Source organism: Oncorhynchus gorbuscha, linkage group LG05 (genome assembly GCF_021184085.1).
Source record: "Oncorhynchus gorbuscha isolate QuinsamMale2020 ecotype Even-year linkage group LG05, OgorEven_v1.0, whole genome shotgun sequence".
Classification (NCBI taxonomy): domain Eukaryota; kingdom Metazoa; phylum Chordata; class Actinopteri; order Salmoniformes; family Salmonidae; genus Oncorhynchus; species Oncorhynchus gorbuscha.
This window is the reverse complement of record NC_060177.1, coordinates 96941714-96964348: the sequence shown is the minus strand read 5'-3', so window position 1 is coordinate 96964348 and position 22635 is coordinate 96941714. Positions and strand designations below refer to the sequence as shown.

The 22635-nt window shown below is 47.6% G+C and overlaps 1 protein-coding gene across 1 annotated transcript in view; it reads left to right on the top strand.

The window, feature by feature from the left end:
* dmrt3a (doublesex and mab-3 related transcription factor 3a) overlaps positions 1 to 11918 on the top strand; it is a 43250-nt gene extending 31332 nt beyond the window's left edge. The window contains 3 exon segments of the mRNA XM_046348808.1: positions 10841 to 11005; positions 11045 to 11827; positions 11830 to 11918. Of these exon segments, the coding sequence (XP_046204764.1) occupies positions 10841 to 11005; positions 11045 to 11827; positions 11830 to 11918 (1037 nt within the window).
* The last annotated feature ends 10717 nt before the right edge of the window (positions 11919 to 22635 follow it).

Sequence of the window (22635 nt, the reverse complement as noted above, 5' to 3'; positions counted from 1 at the left end):
AGTCCTGACTGGGGATGTGTTTCTGTCTCTGTAGTCCTGAATGAGGATGTGTTTCTGTCTCTGTAGTACTGACTGAGGATGTGTTTCTGTGTTCTCTGTAGTCCTGACTGAGGATGTGTTTCTGTCTCTGTAGTACTGACTGAGGATGTGTTTCTGTGTTCTCTGTAGTTCTGACTGAGGATGTGCGTCTGTAGTCCTGACTGAGGATGTGTCTTTGTAGTCCTGACTGAGGATGTGTTTCTGTCTCTGTAGTCCTGACTGAGGATGTGTCTCTGTCTCTGTAGTCCTGACTGAGGATGTGTCTCTGTAGTCCTGACTGAGGATGTGTTTCTGTCTCTGTAGTCCTGACTGAGGATGTGTTTCTGTGTTCTCTGTAGTCCTGACTGAGGTTGTGTTTCTGTCTCTGTAGTCCTGACTGAGGTTGTGTTTCTGTCTCTGTAGTCCTGACTGAGGATGTGTTTCTGTAGTCCTGATTGAGGATGTGTTTCTGTCTCTGTAGTCCTGACTGAGGATGTGTTTCTGTAGTCCTGACTGAGGATGTGTTTCTGTGTTCTCTGTAGTCCTGACTGAGGATGTGTTTCTGTGTCTGTAGTCCTGAATGAGGATGTGTTTCTGTCTCTGTAGTCCTGACTGAGGATGTGTTTCTGTCTCTGTAGTCCTGACTGAGGATGTGTTTCTGTCTCTGTAGTCCTGACTGAGGATGTGTTTCTGTCTCTGTAGTCCTGACTGAGGATGTGTTTCTGTCTCTGTAGTCCTGAATGAGGATGTGTTTCTGTCTCTGTAGTCCTGACTGAGGATGTGTTTCTGTCTCTGTAGTCCTGACTGAGGATGTGTTTCTGTGTTCTCTGTAGTCCTGACTGAGGATGTGTTTCTGTGTTCTCTGTAGTCCTGACTGAGGATGTGTTTCTGTCTCTGTAGTCCTGACTGAGGATGTGTTTCTGTGTTCTCTGTAGTCCTGACTGAGGATGTGTTTCTGTCTCTGTAGCCCTGACTGAGGATGTGTTTCTGTCTCTGTAGTCCTGACTGAGGATGTGTTTCTGTAGTCCTGACTGAGGATGTGTTTCTGTCTCTGTAGTCCTGACTGAGGATGTGTTTCTGTCTCTGTAGTCCTGAATGAGGATGTGTTTCTGTCTCTGTAGTCCTGACTGAGGATGTGTCTCTGTAGTTCTGACTGAGGATGTGTCTCTGTAGTCCTGATTGAGGATGTGTTTCTGTCTCTGTAGTCCTGACTGAGGATGTGTTTCTGTCTCTGTAGTCCTGACTGAGGATGTGTTTCTGTCTCTGTAGTCCTGACTGAGGATGTGTTTCTGTCTCTGTAGTCCTGGCTGAGGATGTGTTTCTGTAGTCCTGACTGAGGATGTGTTTCTGTCTCTGTAGTCCTGACTGTAGTCTCTGTAGTCCTGACTGAGGATGTGTTTCTGTCTCTGTAGTCCTGACTGAGGATGTGTTTCTGTCTCTGTAGTCCTGACTGAGGATGTGTTTATGTCTCTGTAGTCCTGATTGAGGATGTGTTTCTGTCTCTGTAGTCCTGACTGAGGATGTGTTTCTGTCTCTGTAGTTCTGACTGAGGATGTGTTTCTGTCTTCTCTGTAGTCCTGACTGAGGATGTGTTTCTGTCTCTGTAGTCCTGACTGAGGATGTGTTTCTGTCTCTGTAGTTCTGACTGAGGATGTGTTTCTGTCTCTGTAGTTCTGACTGAGGATGTGTTTCTGTTTCGGTAGTCCTGACTGAGGATGTGTGTCTGTAGTCCTGACTGAGGATGTGTTTCTGTTTCTGTAGTCCTGACTGAGGATGTGTGTCTGTAGTCCTGACTGAGGATGTGTTTCTGTGTTCTCTGTAGTCCTGACTGAGGATGTGTTTCTGTCTCTGTAGTCCTGACTGAGGATGTGTTTCTGTGTTCTCTGTAGTCCTGACTGAGGATGTGTTTCTGTCTCTGTAGTCCTGACTGAGGATGTGTTTCTGTGTTCTCTGTAGCTCTGACTGAGGATGTGTTTCTGTCTCTGTAGTCCTGACTGAGGATGTGTTTCTGTCTCTGTAGTCCTGACTGAGGATGTGTTTCTGTGTTCTCTGTAGTCCTGACTGAGGATGTGTTTCTGTCTCTGTAGTCCTGACTGAGGATGTGTTTCTGTCTCTGTAGTCCTGACTGAGGATGTGTTTCTGTCTCTGTAGTCCTGACTGAGGATGTGTTTCTGTGTTCTCTGTAGTCCTGACTGAGGATGTGTTTCTGTGTTCTCTGTAGACCTGAGTGAGGTTGTGTTTCTGTGTTCTCTGTAGACCTGAGTGAGGTTGTGTTTCTGTGTTCTCTGTAGCCCTGACTGAGGTTGTGTTTCTGTGTTCTCTGTAGCCCTGACTGAGGTTGTGTTTCTGTGTTCTCTGTAGACCTGACTGAGGTTGTGTTTCTGTGTTCTCTGTAGACCTGAGTGAGGTTGTGTTTCTGTGTTCTCTGTAGACCTGAGTGAGGATGTGTTTCTGTGTTCTCTGTAGACCTGACTGAGGATGTGTTTCTGTCTCTGTAGTCCTGACTGAGGATGTGTTTCTGTCTCTGTAGTTCTGACTGAGGATGTGTTTCTGTGTTCTCTGTAGACCTGACTGAGGATGTGTTTCTGTGTTCTCTGTAGTTCTGACTGGGGATGTGTTTCTGTCTCTGTAGTCCTGACTGAGGATGTGTTTCTGTCTCTGTAGTTCTGACTGAGGATGTGTTTCTGTCTCTGTAGTTCTGACTGAGGATGTGTTTCTGTCTCTGTAGTCCTGACTGAGGATGTGTTTCTGTCTCTGTAGTCCTGACTGAGGATGTGTTTCTGTCTCTGTAGTTCTGACTGAGGATGTGTTTCTGTGTTCTCTGTAGTCCTGACTGAGGATGTGTTTCTGTGTTCTCTGTAGTCCTGACTGAGGATGTGTTTCTGTCTCTGTAGTTCTGACTGAGGATGTGTTTCTGTGTTCTCTGTAGTCCTGACTGAGGATGTGTTTCTGTGTTCTCTGTAGTCCTGACTGAGGATGTGTTTCTGTCTCTGTAGTCCTGAATGAGGATGTGTTTCTGTCTCTGTAGTTCTGACTGAGGATGTGTTTCTGTCTCTGTAGTCCTGACTGAGGATGTGTTTCTGTCTCTGTAGTTCTGACTGAGGATGTGTTTCTGTGTTCTCTGTAGTCCTGACTGAGGATGTGTTTCTGTCTCTGTAGTTCTGACTGAGGATGTGTTTCTGTCTCTGTAGTCCTGAATGAGGATGTGTTTCTGTCTCTGTAGTCCTGATTGAGGATGTGTTTCTGTCTCTGTAGTCCTGACTGAGGATGTGTTTCTGTCTCTGTAGTTCTGACTGAGGATGTGTTTCTGTGTTCTCTGTAGACCTGACTGAGGATGTGTTTCTGTCTCTGTAGTCCTGACTGAGGATGTGTTTCTGTCTCTGTAGTTCTGACTGAGGATGTGTTTCTGTGTTCTCTGTAGTCCTGATTGAGGATGTGTTTCTGTCTCTGTAGTCCTGACTGAGGATGTGTTTCTGTCTCTGTAGTTCTGACTGAGGATGTGTTTCTGTCTCTGTAGTCCTGACTGAGGATGTGTTTCTGTCTCTGTAGTTCTGACTGAGGATGTGTTTCTGTCTCTGTAGTCCTGACTGAGGATGTGTTTCTGTCTCTGTAGCCCTGACTGAGGTTGTGTTTCTGTGTTCTCTGTAGCCCTGACTGAGGATGTGTTTCTGTCTCTGTAGTCCTGACTGAGGATGTGTTTCTGTGTTCTCTGTAGACCTGACTGAGGATGTGTTTCTGTCTCTGTAGTCCTGACTGAGGATGTGTGTCTGTCTCTGTAGCCCTGACTGAGGTTGTGTTTCTGTGTTCTCTGTAGACCTGAGTGAGGTTGTGTTTCTGTGTTCTCTGTAGACCTGAGTGAGGATGTGTGTCTGTCTCTGTAGCCCTGACTGAGGTTGTGTTTCTGTGTTCTCTGTAGACCTGACTGAGGTTGTGTTTCTGTGTTCTCTGTAGACCTGAGTGAGGTTGTGTTTCTGTGTTCTCTGTAGACCTGAGTGAGGTTGTGTTTCTGTGTTCTCTGTAGACCTGAGTGAGGATGTGTTTCTGTGTTCTCTGTAGACCTGAGTGAGGATGTGTTTCTGTGTTCTCTGTAGACCTGAGTGAGGTTGTGTTTCTGTGTTCTCTGTAGACCTGAGTGAGGTTGTGTTTCTGTGTTCTCTGTAGACCTGAGTGAGGATGTGTTTCTGTGTTCTCTGTAGACCTGAGTGAGGTTGTGTTTCTGTGTTCTCTGTAGACCTGAGTGAGGTTGTGTTTCTGTGTTCTCTGTAGACCTGAGTGAGGTTGTGTTTCTGTGTTCTCTGTAGACCTGAGTGAGGTTGTGTTTCTGTGTTCTCTGTAGACCTGAGTGAGGATGTGTTTCTGTGTTCTCTGTAGACCTGACTGAGGTTGTGTTTCTGTGTTCTCTGTAGACCTGAGTGAGGTTGTGTTTCTGTGTTCTCTGTAGACCTGAGTGAGGTTGTGTTTCTGTGTTCTCTGTAGACCTGAGTGAGGATGTGTTTCTGTGTTCTCTGTAGACCTGAGTGAGGTTGTGTTTCTGTGTTCTCTGTAGACCTGAGTGAGGTTGTGTTTCTGTGTTCTCTGTAGACCTGAGTGAGGATGTGTTTCTGTGTTCTCTGTAGACCTGACTGAGGTTGTGTTTCTGTGTTCTCTGTAGACCTGAGTGAGGTTGTGTTTCTGTGTTCTCTGTAGACCTGAGTGAGGTTGTGTTTCTGTGTTCTCTGTAGACCTGAGTGAGGATGTGTTTCTGTGTTCTCTGTAGACCTGACTGAGGTTGTGTTTCTGTGTTCTCTGTAGACCTGAGTGAGGTTGTGTTTCTGTGTTCTCTGTAGACCTGAGTGAGGTTGTGTTTCTGTGTTCTCTGTAGACCTGAGTGAGGATGTGTTTCTGTGTTCTCTGTAGACCTGAGTGAGGTTGTGTTTCTGTGTTCTCTGTAGACCTGAGTGAGGATGTGTTTCTGTGTTCTCTGTAGACCTGAGTGAGGTTGTGTTTCTGTGTTCTCTGTAGACCTGAGTGAGGTTGTGTTTCTGTGTTCTCTGTAGACCTGAGTGAGGATGTGTTTCTGTGTTCTCTGTAGACCTGACTGAGGTTGTGTTTCTGTGTTCTCTGTAGACCTGAGTGAGGTTGTGTTTCTGTGTTCTCTGTAGACCTGAGTGAGGTTGTGTTTCTGTGTTCTCTGTAGACCTGAGTGAGGATGTGTTTCTGTGTTCTCTGTAGACCTGAGTGAGGTTGTGTTTCTGTGTTCTCTGTAGACCTGAGTGAGGATGTGTTTCTGTGTTCTCTGTAGACCTGAGTGAGGTTGTGTTGTCATTCCAATCTCCTTTGCATTAGCGTAGCCTCTTCTGTAGCCTGTCAACTATGTGTCGGTTTATCCCTGTTCTCTCCTCTCTGCACAGACCATACAAACGCTCCTCACCGCGTGGCCGCGGCCACCCTACTCTGGTGGTCCCAGCGCGCACGACCCACGTGGAGTTCCAGGTCTCCGGTAGCCTCTGGAACTGCCAATCTGCGGTCAACAAGGCAGAGTTCATCTCAGCCCATGCCTCCCTCCAGTCCCTCGACTTCTTGGCCCTGACGGAAACATGGATCACCACAGACAACACTGCTACTCCTACTGCTCTCTCTTCGTCCGCCCACGTGTTCTCGCACACCCCGAGAGCGTCTGGTCAGCGGGGTGGTGGCACCGGGATCCTCATCTCTCCCAAGTGGTCATTCTCTCTTTCTCCCCTTACCCATCTGTCTATCGCCTCCTTTGAATTCCATGCTGTCACAGTTACTAGCCCTTTCAAGCTTAACATCCTTATCATTTATCGCCCTCCAGGTTCCCTCGGAGAGTTCATCAATGAGCTTGATGCCTTGATAAGCTCCTTTCCTGAGGACGGCTCACCTCTCACAGTTCTGGGCGACTTTAACCTCCCCACGTCTACCTTTGACTCTTTCCTCTCTGCCTCCTTCTTTCCACTCCTCTCCTCTTTTGACCTCACCCTCTCACCTTCCCCCTACTCACAAGGCAGGCAATACGCTCGACCTCATCTTTACTAGATGCTGTTCTTCCACTAACCTCATTGCAACTCCCCTCCAAGTCTCCGACCACTGCCTTGTATCCTTTTCCCTCTCGCTCTCATCCAACACCTCCCACACTGCCCCTACTCGGATGGTATCGCGCCGTCCCAACCTTCGCTCTCTCTCCCCCGCTACTCTCTCCTCTTCCATCCTATCATCTCTTCCCTCCGCTCAAACCTTCTCCCACCTATCTCCTGATTCTGCCTCCTCAACCCTCCTCTCCTCCCTCTCTGCATCCCTTGACTCTCTATGTCCCCTATCCTCCAGGCCGGCTCGGTCCTCCCCTCCCGCTCCGTGGCTCGATGACTCATTGCGAGCTCACAGAACAGGGCTCCGGGCAGCCGAGCGGAAATGGAGGAAAACTCGCCTCCCTGCGGACCTGGCATCCTTTCACTCCCTCCTCTCTACATTTTCCTCCTCTGTCTCTGCTGCTAAAGCCACTTTCTACCACGCTAAATTCCAAGCTTCTGCCTCTAACCCTAGGAAGCTCTTTGCCACCTTCTCCTCCCTCCTGAATCCTCCGCCCCCTCCCCCTCCTCCCTCTCTGCAGATGACTTCGTCAACCATTTTGAAAAGAAGGTCGACGACATCCGATCCTCGTTTGCTAAGTCAAACGACACCGCTGGTTCTGCTCACACTGCCCTACCCTGTGCTCTGACCTCTTTCTCCCTCTCTCTCCAGATGAAATCTCGCGTCTTGTGACGGCCGGCCGCCCAACAACCTGCCCGCTTGACCCTATCCCCTCCTCTCTTCTCCAGACCATTTCCGGAGACCTTCTCCCTTACCTCACCTCGCTCATCAACTCATCCCTGACCGCTGGCTACGTCCCTTCCGTCTTCAAGAGAGCGAGAGTTGCACCCCTTCTGAAAAAACCTACACTCGATCCCTCCGATGTCAACAATTACAGACCAGTATCCCTTCTTTCTTTTCTCTCCAAAACTCTTGAACGTGCCGTCCTTGGCCAGCTCTCCCGCTATCTCTCTCTGAATGACCTTCTTGATCCAAATCAGTCAGGTTTCAAGACTAGTCATTCAACTGAGACTGCTCTCCTCTGTATCACGGAGGCGCTCCGCACTGCTAAAGCTAACTCTCTCTCCTCTGCTCTCATCCTTCTAGATCTATCGGCTGCCTTCGATACTGTGAACCATCAGATCCTCCTCTCCACCCTCTCCGAGTTGGGCATCTCCGGCGCGGCCCACGCTTGGATTGCGTCCTACCTGACAGGTCGCTCCTACCAAGTGGCGTGGCGAGAATCTGTCTCCTCACCACGCGCTCTCACCACTGGTGTCCCCCAGGGCTCTGTTCTTGGCCCTCTCCTATTCTCGCTATACACCAAGTCACTTGGCTCTGTCATAACCTCACATGGTCTCTCTTATCATTGCTATGCAGACGACACACAATTAATCTTCTCCTTTCCCCCTTCTGATGACCAGGTGGCGAATCGCATCTCTGCATGTCTGGCAGACATATCAGTGTGGATGACGGATCACCACCTCAAGCTGAACCTCGGCAAGACGGAGCTGCTCTTCCTCCCGGGGAAGGACTGCCCGTTCCATGATCTCGCCATCACGGTTGACAACTCCATTGTGTCCTCCTCCCAGAGCGCCAAGAACCTTGGCGTGATCCTGGACAACACCCTGTCGTTCTCAACTAACATCAAGGCGGTGGCCCGTTCCTGTAGGTTCATGCTCTACAACATCCGCAGAGTACGACCCTGCCTCACACAGGAAGCGGCGCAGGTCCTAATCCAGGCACTTGTCATCTCCCGTCTGGATTACTGCAACTCGCTGTTGGCTGGGCTCCCTGCCTGTGCCATTAAACCCCTTCAACTCATCCAGAACGCCGCAGCCCGTCTGGTGTTCAACCTTCCCAAGTTCTCTCACGTCACCCCGCTCCTCCGTTCTCTCCACTGGCTTCCAGTTGAAGCTCGCATCCGCTACAAGACCATGGTGCTTGCCTACGGAGCTGTGAGGGGAACGGCACCTCAGTACCTCCAGGCTCTGATCAGGCCCTACACCCAAACAAGGGCACTGCGTTCATCCACCTCTGGCCTGCTCGCCTCCCTACCACTGAGGAAGTACAGCTCCCGCTCAGCCCAGTCAAAACTGTTCGCTGCCCTGGCCCCCCAATGGTGGAACAAACTCCCTCACGACGCCAGGACAGCGGAGTCAATCACCACCTTCCGGAGACACCTGAAACCCCACCTCTTTAAGGAATACCTAGGATAGGTTAAGTAATCCCTCTCACCCCACCCCCCCTAAGTTTTAGATGCACTATTGTTAAGTGACTGTCCCACTGGATGTCATAAGGTGAATGCACCAATTTGTAAGTCGCTCTGGATAAGAGCGTCTGCTAAATGACTTAAATGTAATGTAAATGTGTTTCTGTGTTCTCTGTAGACCTGAGTGAGGTTGTGTTTCTGTGTTCTCTGTAGACCTGAGTGAGGATGTGTGTCTGTCTCTGTAGCCCTGACTGAGGTTGTGTTTCTGTGTTCTCTGTAGACCTGACTGAGGTTGTGTTTCTGTGTTCTCTGTAGACCTGAGTGAGGTTGTGTATCTGTGTTCTCTGTAGACCTGAGTGAGGTTGTGTTTCTGTGTTCTCTGTAGACCTGAGTGAGGATGTGTTTCTGTGTTCTCTGTAGACCTGAGTGAGGATGTGTTTCTGTGTTCTCTGTAGACCTGAGTGAGGTTGTGTTTCTGTGTTCTCTGTAGACCTGAGTGAGGTTGTGTTTCTGTGTTCTCTGTAGACCTGAGTGAGGATGTGTTTCTGTGTTCTCTGTAGACCTGAGTGAGGTTGTGTTTCTGTGTTCTCTGTAGACCTGAGTGTGTTTCTGTGTTCTCTGTAGACCTGAGTGAGGTTGTGTTTCTGTGTTCTCTGTAGACCTGAGTGAGGTTGTGTTTCTGTGTTCTCTGTAGACCTGAGTGAGGTTGTGTTTCTGTGTTCTCTGTAGACCTGAGTGAGGATGTGTTTCTGTGTTCTCTGTAGACCTGAGTGAGGTTGTGTTTCTGTGTTCTCTGTAGACCTGAGTGAGGTTGTGTTTCTGTGTTCTCTGTAGACCTGAGTGAGGTTGTGTTTCTGTGTTCTCTGTAGACCTGAGTGAGGATGTGTTTCTGTGTTCTCTGTAGACCTGAGTGAGGATGTGTTTCTGTGTTCTCTGTAGACACTGACTGAGGTTGTGTTTCTGTGTTCTCTGTAGACCTGAGTGAGGTTGTGTTTCTGTGTTCTCTGTAGACCTGAGTGAGGATGTGTTTCTGTGTTCTCTGTAGACCTGACTGAGGTTGTGTTTCTGTGTTCTCTGTAGACCTGAGTGAGGTTGTGTTTCTGTGTTCTCTGTAGACCTGAGTGAGGTTGTGTTTCTGTGTTCTCTGTAGACCTGAGTGAGGATGTGTTTCTGTGTTCTCTGTAGACCTGACTGAGGTTGTGTTTCTGTGTTCTCTGTAGACCTGAGTGAGGTTGTGTTTCTGTGTTCTCTGTAGACCTGAGTGAGGTTGTGTTTCTGTGTTCTCTGTAGACCTGAGTGAGGATGTGTTTCTGTGTTCTCTGTAGACCTGAGTGAGGTTGTGTTTCTGTGTTCTCTGTAGACCTGAGTGAGGATGTGTTTCTGTGTTCTCTGTAGACCTGAGTGAGGTTGTGTTTCTGTGTTCTCTGTAGACCTGAGTGAGGTTGTGTTTCTGTGTTCTCTGTAGACCTGAGTGAGGATGTGTTTCTGTGTTCTCTGTAGACCTGACTGAGGTTGTGTTTCTGTGTTCTCTGTAGACCTGAGTGAGGTTGTGTTTCTGTGTTCTCTGTAGACCTGAGTGAGGTTGTGTTTCTGTGTTCTCTGTAGACCTGAGTGAGGATGTGTTTCTGTGTTCTCTGTAGACCTGAGTGAGGTTGTGTTTCTGTGTTCTCTGTAGACCTGAGTGAGGATGTGTTTCTGTGTTCTCTGTAGACCTGAGTGAGGTTGTGTTTCTGTGTTCTCTGTAGACCTGAGTGAGGTTGTGTTTCTGTGTTCTCTGTAGACCTGAGTGAGGATGTGTTTCTGTGTTCTCTGTAGACCTGACTGAGGTTGTGTTTCTGTGTTCTCTGTAGACCTGAGTGAGGTTGTGTTTCTGTGTTCTCTGTAGACCTGAGTGAGGTTGTGTTTCTGTGTTCTCTGTAGACCTGAGTGAGGATGTGTTTCTGTGTTCTCTGTAGACCTGACTGAGGTTGTGTTTCTGTGTTCTCTGTAGACCTGAGTGAGGTTGTGTTTCTGTGTTCTCTGTAGACCTGAGTGAGGTTGTGTTTCTGTGTTCTCTGTAGACCTGAGTGAGGATGTGTTTCTGTGTTCTCTGTAGACCTGACTGAGGTTGTGTTTCTGTGTTCTCTGTAGACCTGAGTGAGGTTGTGTTTCTGTGTTCTCTGTAGACCTGAGTGAGGTTGTGTTTCTGTGTTCTCTGTAGACCTGACTGAGGTTGTGTTTCTGTGTTCTCTGTAGACCTGAGTGAGGATGTGTTTCTGTGTTCTCTGTAGCCCTGACTGAGGTTGTGTTTCTGTCTCTGTAGCCCTGACTGAGGTTGTGTTTCTGTGTTCTCTGTAGCCCTGAGTGAGGATGTGTTTCTGTGTTCTCTGTAGCCCTGACTGAGGTTGTGTTTCTGTGTTATCTGTAGCCCTGAGTGAGGATGTGTTTCTGTGTTCTCTGTAGCCCTGAGTGAGGTTGTGTTTCTGTGTTCTCTGTAGACCTGAGTGAGGATGTGTTTCTGTCTTTGTAGCCCTGACTGAGGTTGTGTTTCTGTGTTCTCTGTAGACCTGAGTGAGGATGCGTCGGGTGACCACTCCGGTGGGGAGAATTGTGGTGGTAGCGGCAGTGAGAAGGATCAGGACCCTAGCAGCTCCCCCGAGGGCTCCAAGCCTTCCTGCTTCACCCCCGAGCCCCCGGACACCCCAAACCAGGCCGAGGAGTGTCGCTACAGCTTCCCCCATCCCCTTCCCAGCCTCCCTCTCCCTCTAGCCTTCCCCAAGACCTGCAGCACCTCTCCAGAGCCCAAGGCAGACAGCCCCACTAAAGGTTACCCCGGTGTTGGGGCAGGGGGGCTGCCAGTGGACCACAGCCAGGTGATTGAGGGCCTGTCTGGGTCTGTCTCCCTTCCCTTCAACCTGCGAGCCAACCGGCCACCCCTGGAGGTGCTGAAGAAGATCTTCCCGTCCCACAAGCCCCCGGTGCTGGAGCTGATCCTGCAGGGGTGTGGAGGGGACCTGGTGGGGGCCATCGAAGTGCTACTGTCCAGCCAGGCCCAGGAGGCCAGGGGGGGTCACCCCCACCCCGACACCCTGGTCCTTCCCTCTAATAGCCACCTCCTCGATCACCCCCTGGGGTCCTACCAATCTCTGGCCTCCGCCGCTAAGTGGTCTGTGGGCTCTGCTTTCAGGGTGCCTGAGTCTCTGCGCTTCTCTTCTGACTCGTCGTCCGGCCCCCTGGCCCTACACCCCGGGTCTTTCCCCCATCCCCCCCGCTACCCCTTGATGCTGAGGAACTCTCTGACACGCGGCGGCCAGGTTGGTCCCTTCTGCAACGACGTGACGCTGTGGAACACCATGACGCTGCAGCAGCAGTACCAACTCAGGTCAGCTCAGTACGTCTCTCCTTTCTCCTCCACTGGCGTCTTCCAACGCTCTCCGCTCCTCTCCTCTTCCTCCTCCTCCTCTCCGCTCCTCTCCTCCTCCCGCACCCAGGAAGAGCACCGTCTCTCCCAGCTGGAGGAGAGCTGCCACCCTACCCCCATCCCCCCACCCCTGGGGCCAAACAGACCCTCTACACTCATGAGGAGGAGTACGAGGACCGCTCCGACTCCTCCGACTCACGAATTCTCAACTCCTCCACCTGACCCTCCTGAACCACCCAAACCTATGGGTTATATCTCTATACCTGAACCAATGAAACAAAGAACCTGTGGGTTATATCTCTATACCTGAACCAATGAAACAATGAACCTGTGGGTTGTATCTCTATACCTGAACCAATGAAACAATGAACCTGTGGGTTATATCTCTATACCTGAACCAATGAAACAAAGAACCTGTGGGTTGTATCTCTATACCTGAACCAATGAAACAATGAACCTGTGGGTTGTATCTCTATACCTGAACCAATGAAACAATGAACCTGTGGGTTGTATCTCTATACCTGAACCAATGAAACAATGAACCTGCGGGTTGTATCTCTATACCTGAACCAATGAAACAATGCACCTGTGGGTTGTATCTCTATACCTGAACCAATGAAACAATGAACCTGTGGGTTGTATCTCTATACCTGAACCAATGAAACAATGAACCTGTGGGTTGTATCTCTATACCTGAACCAATGAAACAATGAACCTGTGGGTTGTATCTCTATACCTGAACCAATGAAACAATGAACCTGTGGGTTGTATCTCTATACCTGAACCAATGAAACAATGAACCTGTGGGTTGTATCTCTATACCTGAACCAATGAAACAATGAACCTGTGGGTTGTATCTCTATACCTGAACCAATGAAACAATGAACCATGCCGCACTGGTTACTTAAGCACCAAAAATGTATTGTGAACAAATCTTTAAAGTGAATAATGCAAGAGTGGGTATCAAGACAGGTTGTTGTCTTGAACTCAACTTTGTCACGCAGCCATCGGCCCCCCTACAGGTAATTGTTAATGTTAGGTCGTAACATTATCTCTCTGCGGGTAATGTAGCTGAATGTTAGGTCGTAACATTATCTCTCTGCAGGTAATGTAGCTGAATGTTAGGTCGTAACATTATCTCTCTGCAGGTAATGTAGCTGAATGTTAGGTCATAACATTATCTCTCTGCGGGTAATGTAGCTGAATGTTAGGTCATAACATTATCTCTCTGCGGGTAATGTAGCTGAATGTTAGGTCGTAACATTATCTCTCTGCAGGTAATGTAGCTGAATGTTAGGTCGTAACATTATCTCTCTGCAGGTAATGTAGCTGAATGTTAGGTCATAACATTATCTCTCTGCGGGTAATGTAGCTGAATGTTAGGTCATAACATTATCTCTCTACAGGTAATGTAGCTGAATGTTAGGTCGTAACATTATCTCTCTGCGGGTAATGTAGCTGAATGTTAGGTCGTAACATTATCTCTCTGCAGGTAATGTAGCTGAATACTAGATCTTAACATTATCACATGGATATGACCAAAAAGAATGAATTTAAAATGGGATAGATCACATAGATCACGTGTTTGTGAACTCTTTCCAGACACTATGCATGTGAATAATATGTCCTTGATGTTAAGATCTGATGCATGTCAAGATTATTAATAAACATAGGTGATAATAGCAAAACATTGTGTCCTCGTTATTTCCAAAATGATAATATACATTGGTGCAAATTGGTTGCTATACTAAATGAATGGTATAATGTAGTTTAATGTAGAATAACGCACAAGAGTAGGGATCATCAACTCAATTCAGCTGTGGGACGATTTGTACTGGAGCGGATGGTCGGGGGCCGGAACATAATGACAAATCATTTGCAAATTGACTGCAAGAATCCCAAACAGATATGCTAGACTAAAACATCATTATTTCAAACCTTGCTTACATTTGTATACAATCACGTGTGTAATGCTCCGGGTGTCGTGGGTGTGGAGTCAAATGCAGGAGACAGAGTTCAATGCTGTGTGTCTTTTAATAGCACCAACGCACCACAGGGTGCTCACAAAAGTTACGTTCCCAAACACAGGGAATCAAAAAATACAATGGAAAAAATCACGACCAGGCACTAACACGTACCTTTACAACAGAGTCGAAAGTTACATTGAAATAATCCCGCAAAACAACCAGGCGGGCCGGCTGTCTAATAAAGACAAACTAATTAACATAAACAGGTGCTACCACTAAACATACAAGGAGGGGGAGGAAATACAATCAGTGGCAGCTAATAGGCCGGTGACGACGACCGCCGAGCTCCACCCGCCCGGGAAGGGGAAACACCCTCGGTCGGACTCGTGACAACGTGTCTTTGTACTATGGGCGGGAATACACTTCGGAACACATTTCTTAAATTAAAATTTCTTGGAGATGATTTGCTGGTGTTTTTACAGTCTTTTATGACCAACATTGAACATTTCGCTTTTTTAAGGAACTTATCTGTCGGCCCTGCATGGATATGTACAGTTGAAGTCGAAAGTTTACATACACTTAGGTTGAAGTCATGAAATCTAATTTTTCATCCACTCCACAAATGTCTTGTTAAACAAGCAATAGTTTTGGCAAGTCGGTTAGGACATCTACTTTGTGCATGACACAGGTAGTTTTTCAATTTTTTTTTTACAGAAGTGTACATCCACTAAGTTGACTGTGCCTTTAAACAGCTTGGAAAATTCCAGAAAATTATGTCATGGCTTTAGAAGCTTCTGATAGGCTAATTGTCATCATTTGAGTCAATTGGAGGTGTACCTGTAGATGTATTTCAAGGCCTACCTTCAAACTCAGTGCCTCTTTGCTTTGCATCATGGGAAAATCCAAAGAAATCAGCCAAGACCTCAGAAAAAAAATTGTAGACCTTCACAAGTCTGGTTCATCCTTGAGCGCAATTTACAAATGCCTAAAGGTACCACATTCATCTGTACAAACAATAGTACGCAAGTATAAACACCATGAGACCAAGCAGCCTTCATACCGCTCAGGAAGGAGACGTGTTCTGTCTCCTAGAGATGAACGTACTTTGGTGTGAAAAGTGCAAATCAATCCCAGAACAACAGCAAAGGACCTTGCGAAGATGCTGGAGGAAACAGGTACAAAAGTATCTATATCCACAGTTAAACAAGTCCTATATCGACATAACCTGAGGGCTGCTCCATGGACTTTACAGTGTCCCAGAAATTTTTGGAGTTAGAGCTACAGGATGCAAATTTCTGCCTCAAGAAGCTGGCCTTGGCTTTCCTGACTGACTGCGTGTATTGGTTCCTGACTTCCCTGAACAGTTGCATATCGCGGGGACTATTCGATGCTATTGCAGTCCGCCACAGGATGTTTTTGTGCTGGTCGTGGGCAGTCAGGTCTGGAGTGAAGCAAGGGCTATATCTGTTCTTAGTTCTGCATTTTTTGAACGGAGCATGCTTATCTAAAACTTCGGGCGCCGACAGAGATGGCCGCCTCGCTTCGCGTTCCTAGGAAACTATGCAGTTTTTTGTTTTTTTACGTGTTATTTCTTATATTAGTACCCTAGGTCATCTTAGGTTTCATTACATACAGTCGAACTACTGAAGAACTACTGAATTACTACTGAACTACTGAATATAAGAGCAGCGTCAACTCACCATCAGTACGACCAAGAATATGACTTTCACGAAGCGGATCCTGTGTTCTGCCTTTCACCCAGGACAACGGAATGGATCTCAGCCGGCGTCCCAAAAAAACGACTTCGTAAAATAGGGAAATGTAGTGGTCTTCTGGTCAGACTCCGGAGAGGGGCACATCGTGCACCACTCCCCAGTATACTTCTCGCCAATGTCCAGTCTCTTGACAACAAGGTTGATGAAATCCGAGCAAGGGTAGCATTCCAGAGGGACATCAGAGACTGTAACGTTCTTTGCTTCACGGAAACATGGCTCTCTGGAGAGACGCTATCGGAGTCGGTGCAGCCAGCTGGTTTCTCATCGCATCGTGCCGACAGAAACAAACATCTTTCTGGTAAGAAGAGGGGCGGGGGCGTATGCCTTATGGCTAACGAGACGTGGTGTGGTCACAAAAACATACAGGAACTCAAGTCCTTCTGTTCACCTGATTTAGAATTCCTCACAATCAAATGTCGACCGCATTATCTACCAAGGGAATTCTCTTCGATTATAATCACAGCCGTATATATTCCCCCCCAAGCAGACACTTCGATGGCTCTGAACGAACTTTATTTGACTCTTTGCAAACTGGAATCCTTACATCCTGAGGCTGCATTCATCATTTAACAAGGCTAATCTGAAAACAAGACTCCCTAAATTGTATCAGCATATCGATTGCGCAACCAGGCCTGGCAAAACCTTGGATCACTGCTATTCTAACTTCCGCGACGCATATAAGGCCCTGCCCCACCCTCCTTTCGGAAAAGCTGACCACGACTCCATTTTGTTGATCCCTGCCTACAGACAGAAACTAAAACAAGAAGCTCCCACGCTGAGGTCTGTTCAACGCTGGTCCGACCAATCTGATTCCACACTCCAAGACTGCTTCCATCATGTGGACTGGGATATGTTTCGTATTGCGTCAGACAACAACATTGACGAATATGCTGATTCGGTGTGCGAGTTCATTAGAACGTGCATTGAAGATGTCGTTCCCATAGCAACGATTAAAACATTCCCAAACCAGAAACCGTTGATTGATGGCAGCATTCGCGTCAAACTGAAAGCGCGAACCACTGCTTTTAATCAGGGCAAGTGTAAGGGTTTTCTTCTGCTGAAAGAGAGGCGGACCAAAATGCAGTGTGGTGGTTATTCATGTTTTTAATAAAGACGACTATACATGAACAGACTAAACAAAACAAGAAAAGTGAAAACCTAAACAGTCCTATCTGGTGCAAACACAGAGACAGGAACAATCACCCACAAAACCCAACACAAAACAGGCTACCTAAATATGGTTCCCAATCAGAGACAATGACTAACACCTGCCTCTGATTGAGAACCATATCAGGCCAAACATAGAAATAGACAAACCAGACATACAACATAGAATGCCCACCCAGCTCACGTCCTGACCAACACTAAAACAAGGAAAACACATATGAACGATGGACAGAACGTGACAGCAAGGTGACCGGTAACATGACCGAATATAAACAGTGTAGCTATTCCCTCCGCAAGGCAATCAAACAAGCTATGTGTCAGTACAGAGACAAAGTAGAATCAACGGCTCAGACACAAAAGGTATGTGGCAGGGTCTACAGTCAATCACAGATTACAAAAAGAAATCCAGCCCCGTCACGGACCAGGATGTCTTGCTCCCAAGCAGACTAAATAACTTTTTTGCCCGCTTTGAGGACAATACAGTGCCACTGACATGGCCTGCAACCAAAACATGCGGACTCTCCTTCACTGCAGCCGAGGTGAGTAAAACATTTAAACGTGTTAACCCTCGCAAGGCTGCAGGCCCAGACGGCATCCCCAGCCGCGCCCTCAGAGCATGCGCAGACCAGCTGGCTGGTGTGTTTACGGACATATTCAATCAATCCTATCCCAGTCTGCTGTTCCCACATGCTTCAAGAGGGCCACCATTGTTCCTGTTCTCAAGAAAGCTAAGGTAACTGAGCTAAATGACTACCGCCCCATAGCACTCACTTCCGTCATCATGAAGTGCTTTGAGAGACTAGTCAAGGACCATATCACCTGCTTACCACCTGCTGACCACCTGCTTACCGCCCAAATAGGTCCACAGATGATGCAATCTCAACCACACTGCACGCTGCCCTAACCCATCTGGACAAGAGGAATACCTATGTGAGAATGCTGTTCATCGACTACAGCTCGGCATTTAACACCATAGTACCCTCCAAGCTCGTCATCAAGCTCGAGACCCTGGGTCTCAACCCCGCCCTGTGCAACTGGGTACTGGACTTCCTGACGGGCAGCCCCCAGGTGGTGAGGGTAGGCAACAACATCTCCACCCTGCTGATCCTCAACACTGGGGCCCCACAAGGGTGCGTTCTGAGCCCTCTCCTGTACTCCCTGTTCACCCACGACTGCGTGGCCACGCACGCCTCCAACTCAATCATCAAGTTTGCGGACGACACAACAGTGGTAGGCTTGATTACCAACAACGACGAGACGGCCTACAGGGAGGAGGTGAGGGCCCTCGGAGTGTGGTGTAACCTCACACTCAACGTCAAAAAAAACTTAGGAGATGATTGTGGACTTCAGGAAACAGCAGAGGGAACACCCCCCTATCCACATCGATGGAACAGTAGTGGAGAGGGTAGCAAGTTTTAAGTTCCTCGGCATACACATCACAGACAAACTGAATTGGTCCAACCTCAGGAGGCTGAAGAAATTCGGCTTGTCACCAGAAGCACTCATAAACTTCTACAGATGCACAGTCGAGAGCATCCTGGCGGGCTGTATCACCGCCTGGTACGGCAACTGCTCCGCCCACAACCGTAAGGCTCTCCAGCACAACGCACAAAAGGTCTGCACAACGCATCACCGGGGGCAAACTACCTGCCCTCCAGGACACCTACACCACCCGATGTTACAGGAAGGCCATAAAGATCATCAAGGACAACAACCACCCGAGCCACTGCCTGTTCACGCCGCTATCATCCAAAAGGCGAGGTCAGTACAGGTGCATCAAAGCTGGGACCGAGAGCCTGAAAAACAGCTTCTATCTCAAGGCCATCAAACTGTTAAACAGCCACCACTAACATTGAGTGGCTGCTGCCAACACACTGACTCAACTCCAGCCACTTTAATAATGGGAATTGATGGGAAATGATGTAAACTATATCACTAGCCACTTTAAACAATACTACCTAATATAATGTTTACATACCCTACATTATTCATCTCATATGTATACGTATATACTGTACTCTATATCATCTACTGCATCTTTATGTAATACATGTATCACTAGCCACTTTAACTATGCCACTTTGTTTACATACTCATCTCATATGTATATACTGTACTCGATACCATCTACTGTATCTTGCCTATGCCGCTCTGTACCATCACTCATTCATATATCTTTATGTACATATTCTTTATCCCCTTACACTTGTGTGTATAAGACAGTAGTTTTGGAATTGTTAGTTAGATTACTTGTTGGTTATTACTGCATTGTCGGAACTAGAAGCACAAGCATTTTGCTACACTTGCATTAACATCTGCTAACCATGTGTATGTGACAAATAAAATTTGATTTGAGGAAGTTACTTTTAAAGAATGACAAGGCATCATCAACTGACGGGATGAGGTCAATATCCTTCCAGGATACCTGGGCCAGGTCGATTAGAAAGGCCTGCTCCCAGAAGTGTTTTAGGGAGCGTTTGACAGTGATGAGGGGTGGTCGTTTGACTGCGGATCCGTAGCGGATACAGGCAATGAGGCAGTGATCGCTGAGATCCTGGTTGAAGACAGCGGAGGTGTATTTGGAGGGCTTTACAGATTTAGGGTTGTGCCTGGTGGGTTCCTTGATGATTTGTGTGAGATTGAGGGCATCTAGCTTAGATTGTAGGCCTGCCGGGGTGTTAAGCATATCCCAGTTTAGGTCACCTAACAGAACAAACTCTGAAGCTAGATGGGGGGCGATCAATTCACAAATGGTGTCCAGGGCACAGCTGGGAGCTGAGGGGGGTCAGTAGCAGGCGGCAACAGTGAGAGACTTATTTCTGGAGAGAGTCATTTTTTAAATTAGTAGATCGAACTGTTTGGATATGGACCTGGAAAGTATGACATTACTTTGCAGGCTATCTCTGCAGTAGACTGCAACTCCTCCCCCTTTGACAGTTCTATCTTGACGGAAAATGTTATAGTTGGGTATGGAAATCTCTGAATTTTTGGTGGCCTTCCTAAGCCAGGATTCAGACACGGCAAGGACATCAGGGTTAGCAGAGTGTGCTAAAGCAGTGGGTAAAACAAACTTAGGGAGGAGGCTTCTGATGTTGACATGCATGAAACCAAGGCTTTTTCGATCACAGAAGTCAACGAATGAGGGTGCCTGGGGACATGCAGGGCCTGGGTTTACCTCCACATCACCCGCGGAACAGAGGAGGAATAGTATGAGGGTGCGGCTAAAGGCTATCAAAACTGGCCACCTAGAGCATTGGGGACAATGAATAAAAGGAGCAGATTTCTGGGCATGGTGGAATATATTCAGGGCATAATGCGCAGACAGGGGTATGGTGGGGTACAGGTACAGCAGAGGTAAGCCCAGGCACTGGGTGATGATAAGATAGGTTGTATCTCTGGACATGCTGCTTGTAATGGGTGAGGTCACTGCATGTGTGGGAGGTGGGACAAAGGAGGTATCAGAGTTATGAAGAGTGGAACTAGGGGCTCCATTGTAATCTAAAACAATGCTAACTAACCTGAACAACAGTATACAAGGCATATTGACATTTGAGAGAGACACAGCGAGGCATACAGTAATCGCAGGTGTTGATTGGGAGAGCTAGCTAAAACAGTAGGTGAGACAACAACAGCTAATCAGCTAGCACAACAACAGCAGGTAAAATGGCATTGACTAGGCAGAGAGGGTCGGATTAACTACACACAGAGCCTGAGTGCGGCTGGGGCCGACAGATAAAACATAAACAAACAGAATGGAGTACCGTGATTAATGGACAGTCCAGCAGGCATCAACTATGTAGCCAAGTGATCACAGTGTCCAGCAGGCATCAGCTATGTAGCCAAGTTTACAGCAAGGATCCGGTGGAGTATTGTGCTCTAGCCGTGTATGAGTGTGGTTCGGGTGAACAGCTGAGTAGGCCGGGAGGTGGGCCTCAGGGATAGCTTCGGTACTGCGTGCAAGCCAGCTGTGAAGATTAGAAGTAAGTGGTCCAGGCATTACGGCAGGAATCCGGCATTGTTGTGGAGAGACAGTTATCCAGGCTAAAAAAAACTGACTGGCTGTGCAGAAGGTAAAAGCCGCTAGTAGTGGCTAACAATGACTAAATAGCTTGTAGCTAGTTAGCTGATTAGCTTCTGGAGGTTCTTGAATGTGTTCTAAAACTAAAAAATAATTGCGATTCCGTATCACATTGGGTGAGGCAAGTTACCGGAAGGTATAATCGAATTAAAAATCGAAAAGAGATTGAAAATAAATTTGGGTCCGGTGAGTGGTTGTGCTAGCTGGGGACACTGCGATTCAGACAGTTAGCGGGCCTGTGCTAACAAGCTAACAGTTAGTAGGCCGGGGCTAAATAAGCTAGCAGTTAGCAGACCGGGGCTAAACAAGCTAGCTGTTAGTAGACCGGGGCAGGCTAGCAGTTAGCAGGCCGAATTAGCAAGCAAGCAGATAGCAAGCGCTAGAAAGTTAGCCTTTTGGGGACGTCGCGATGGGTTAGATGGTAAATTGGAGCGAGCGGTCGCATCGACACATCGCTCCGCAGGTAGTATAACTTTTTCATTACATTTCATTACATTTCAATATAGCACAGCGGTTTGATTTGTCTAAATCTTAGCAATTTCTTCTTAGCTAGCTACACAGCCGTCTTTGTATCAAAGATAATTGCGTAATTATCGTATTTCACCGTCCTAACGTAGTCTTCACTAGCCAGCTAGCTAACGTCCACTGATTAGCTGCACTGGAGAAACTATTACACTCAACTGAACGACTTGATTAGTGTAGTGTTAGCTAGCTACATAGCTGTCTTTGCTGTCTTCGTATCCAAGATAATTGTGTAGTTTAGAGTGTGTAGTCTTAGAGTGATTATCTTAATTTACCGAGGTTAGCTAGCCAGCTATTTGTCGTCCTTAATGTAGGAGACTCTGCTAGCTAGCCAACAGCTAGCCAACAGCTAGCCAACAGCTAACCAACGTCTTCTGAATAGACTCAACAACCCGGTCGCATTCACAGGTAGTATCACATTTTCATTTTATTTCATTACAGTATAACGGTTTGATTTGTTTGATCGTAGCTAGCTACATAGCTAGCTACATAGCCGTCTTTGTATCAAAGATAATTGTGTAGTCTAGAGCGATTTTCTAGGTTAGCTAGCCAGCTATTGTCGTTCTTTTAACGCAACGTAACGTAAACAACACTACTAGCTAGCCAGCTAGCCCCCGAATAGCAGCACTGTCGAAACTATTACACTCAACGGAACGATTTGATTAGTGTAGTGTCAACAACGCACCCACTGCCAGCTAGCCTACTTCAGCAGTACTGTATCATTTTAATCATTTTAGTCAATAAGATTCTTGCTACGTAAGCTTAACTTTCTGAACATTCGAGACGTGTAGTCCACTTGTCATTCCAATCTCCTTTGCATTAGCGTAGCCTCTTCTGTAGCCTGTCAACTATGTGTCTGTCTATCCCTGTTCTCTCCTCTCTGCACAGACCATACAAACGCTCCACACCGCGTGGCCGCGGCCACCCTAATCTGGTGGTCCCAGCACGCACGACCCACGTGGAGTTCCAGGTCTCCGGTAGCCTCTGGAACTGCCGATCTGCGGCCAACAAGGCAGAGTTCATCTCAGCCTATGCCTCCCTCCAGTCCCTCGACTTCTTGACACTGACGGAAACATGGATCACCACAGACAACACTACTCCTACTGCTCTCTCTTCGTCCGCCCACGTGTTCTCGCACACCCCAAGAGCTTCTGGTCAGCGGGGTGGTGGCACCGGGATCCTCATCTCTCCCAAGTGGTCATTCTCTCTTTCTCCCCTTACCCATCTGTCTATCGCCTCCTTTGAATTCCATGCTGTCACAGTTACCAGCCCTTTCAAGCTTAACATCCTTATCATTTATCGCCCTCCAGGTTCCCTCGGAGAGTTCATCAATGAGCTTGATACCTTGATAAGCTCCTTTCCTGAGGACGGCTCACCTCTCACAGTCCTGGGCGACTTTAACCTCCCCACGTCTACCTTTGACTCATTCC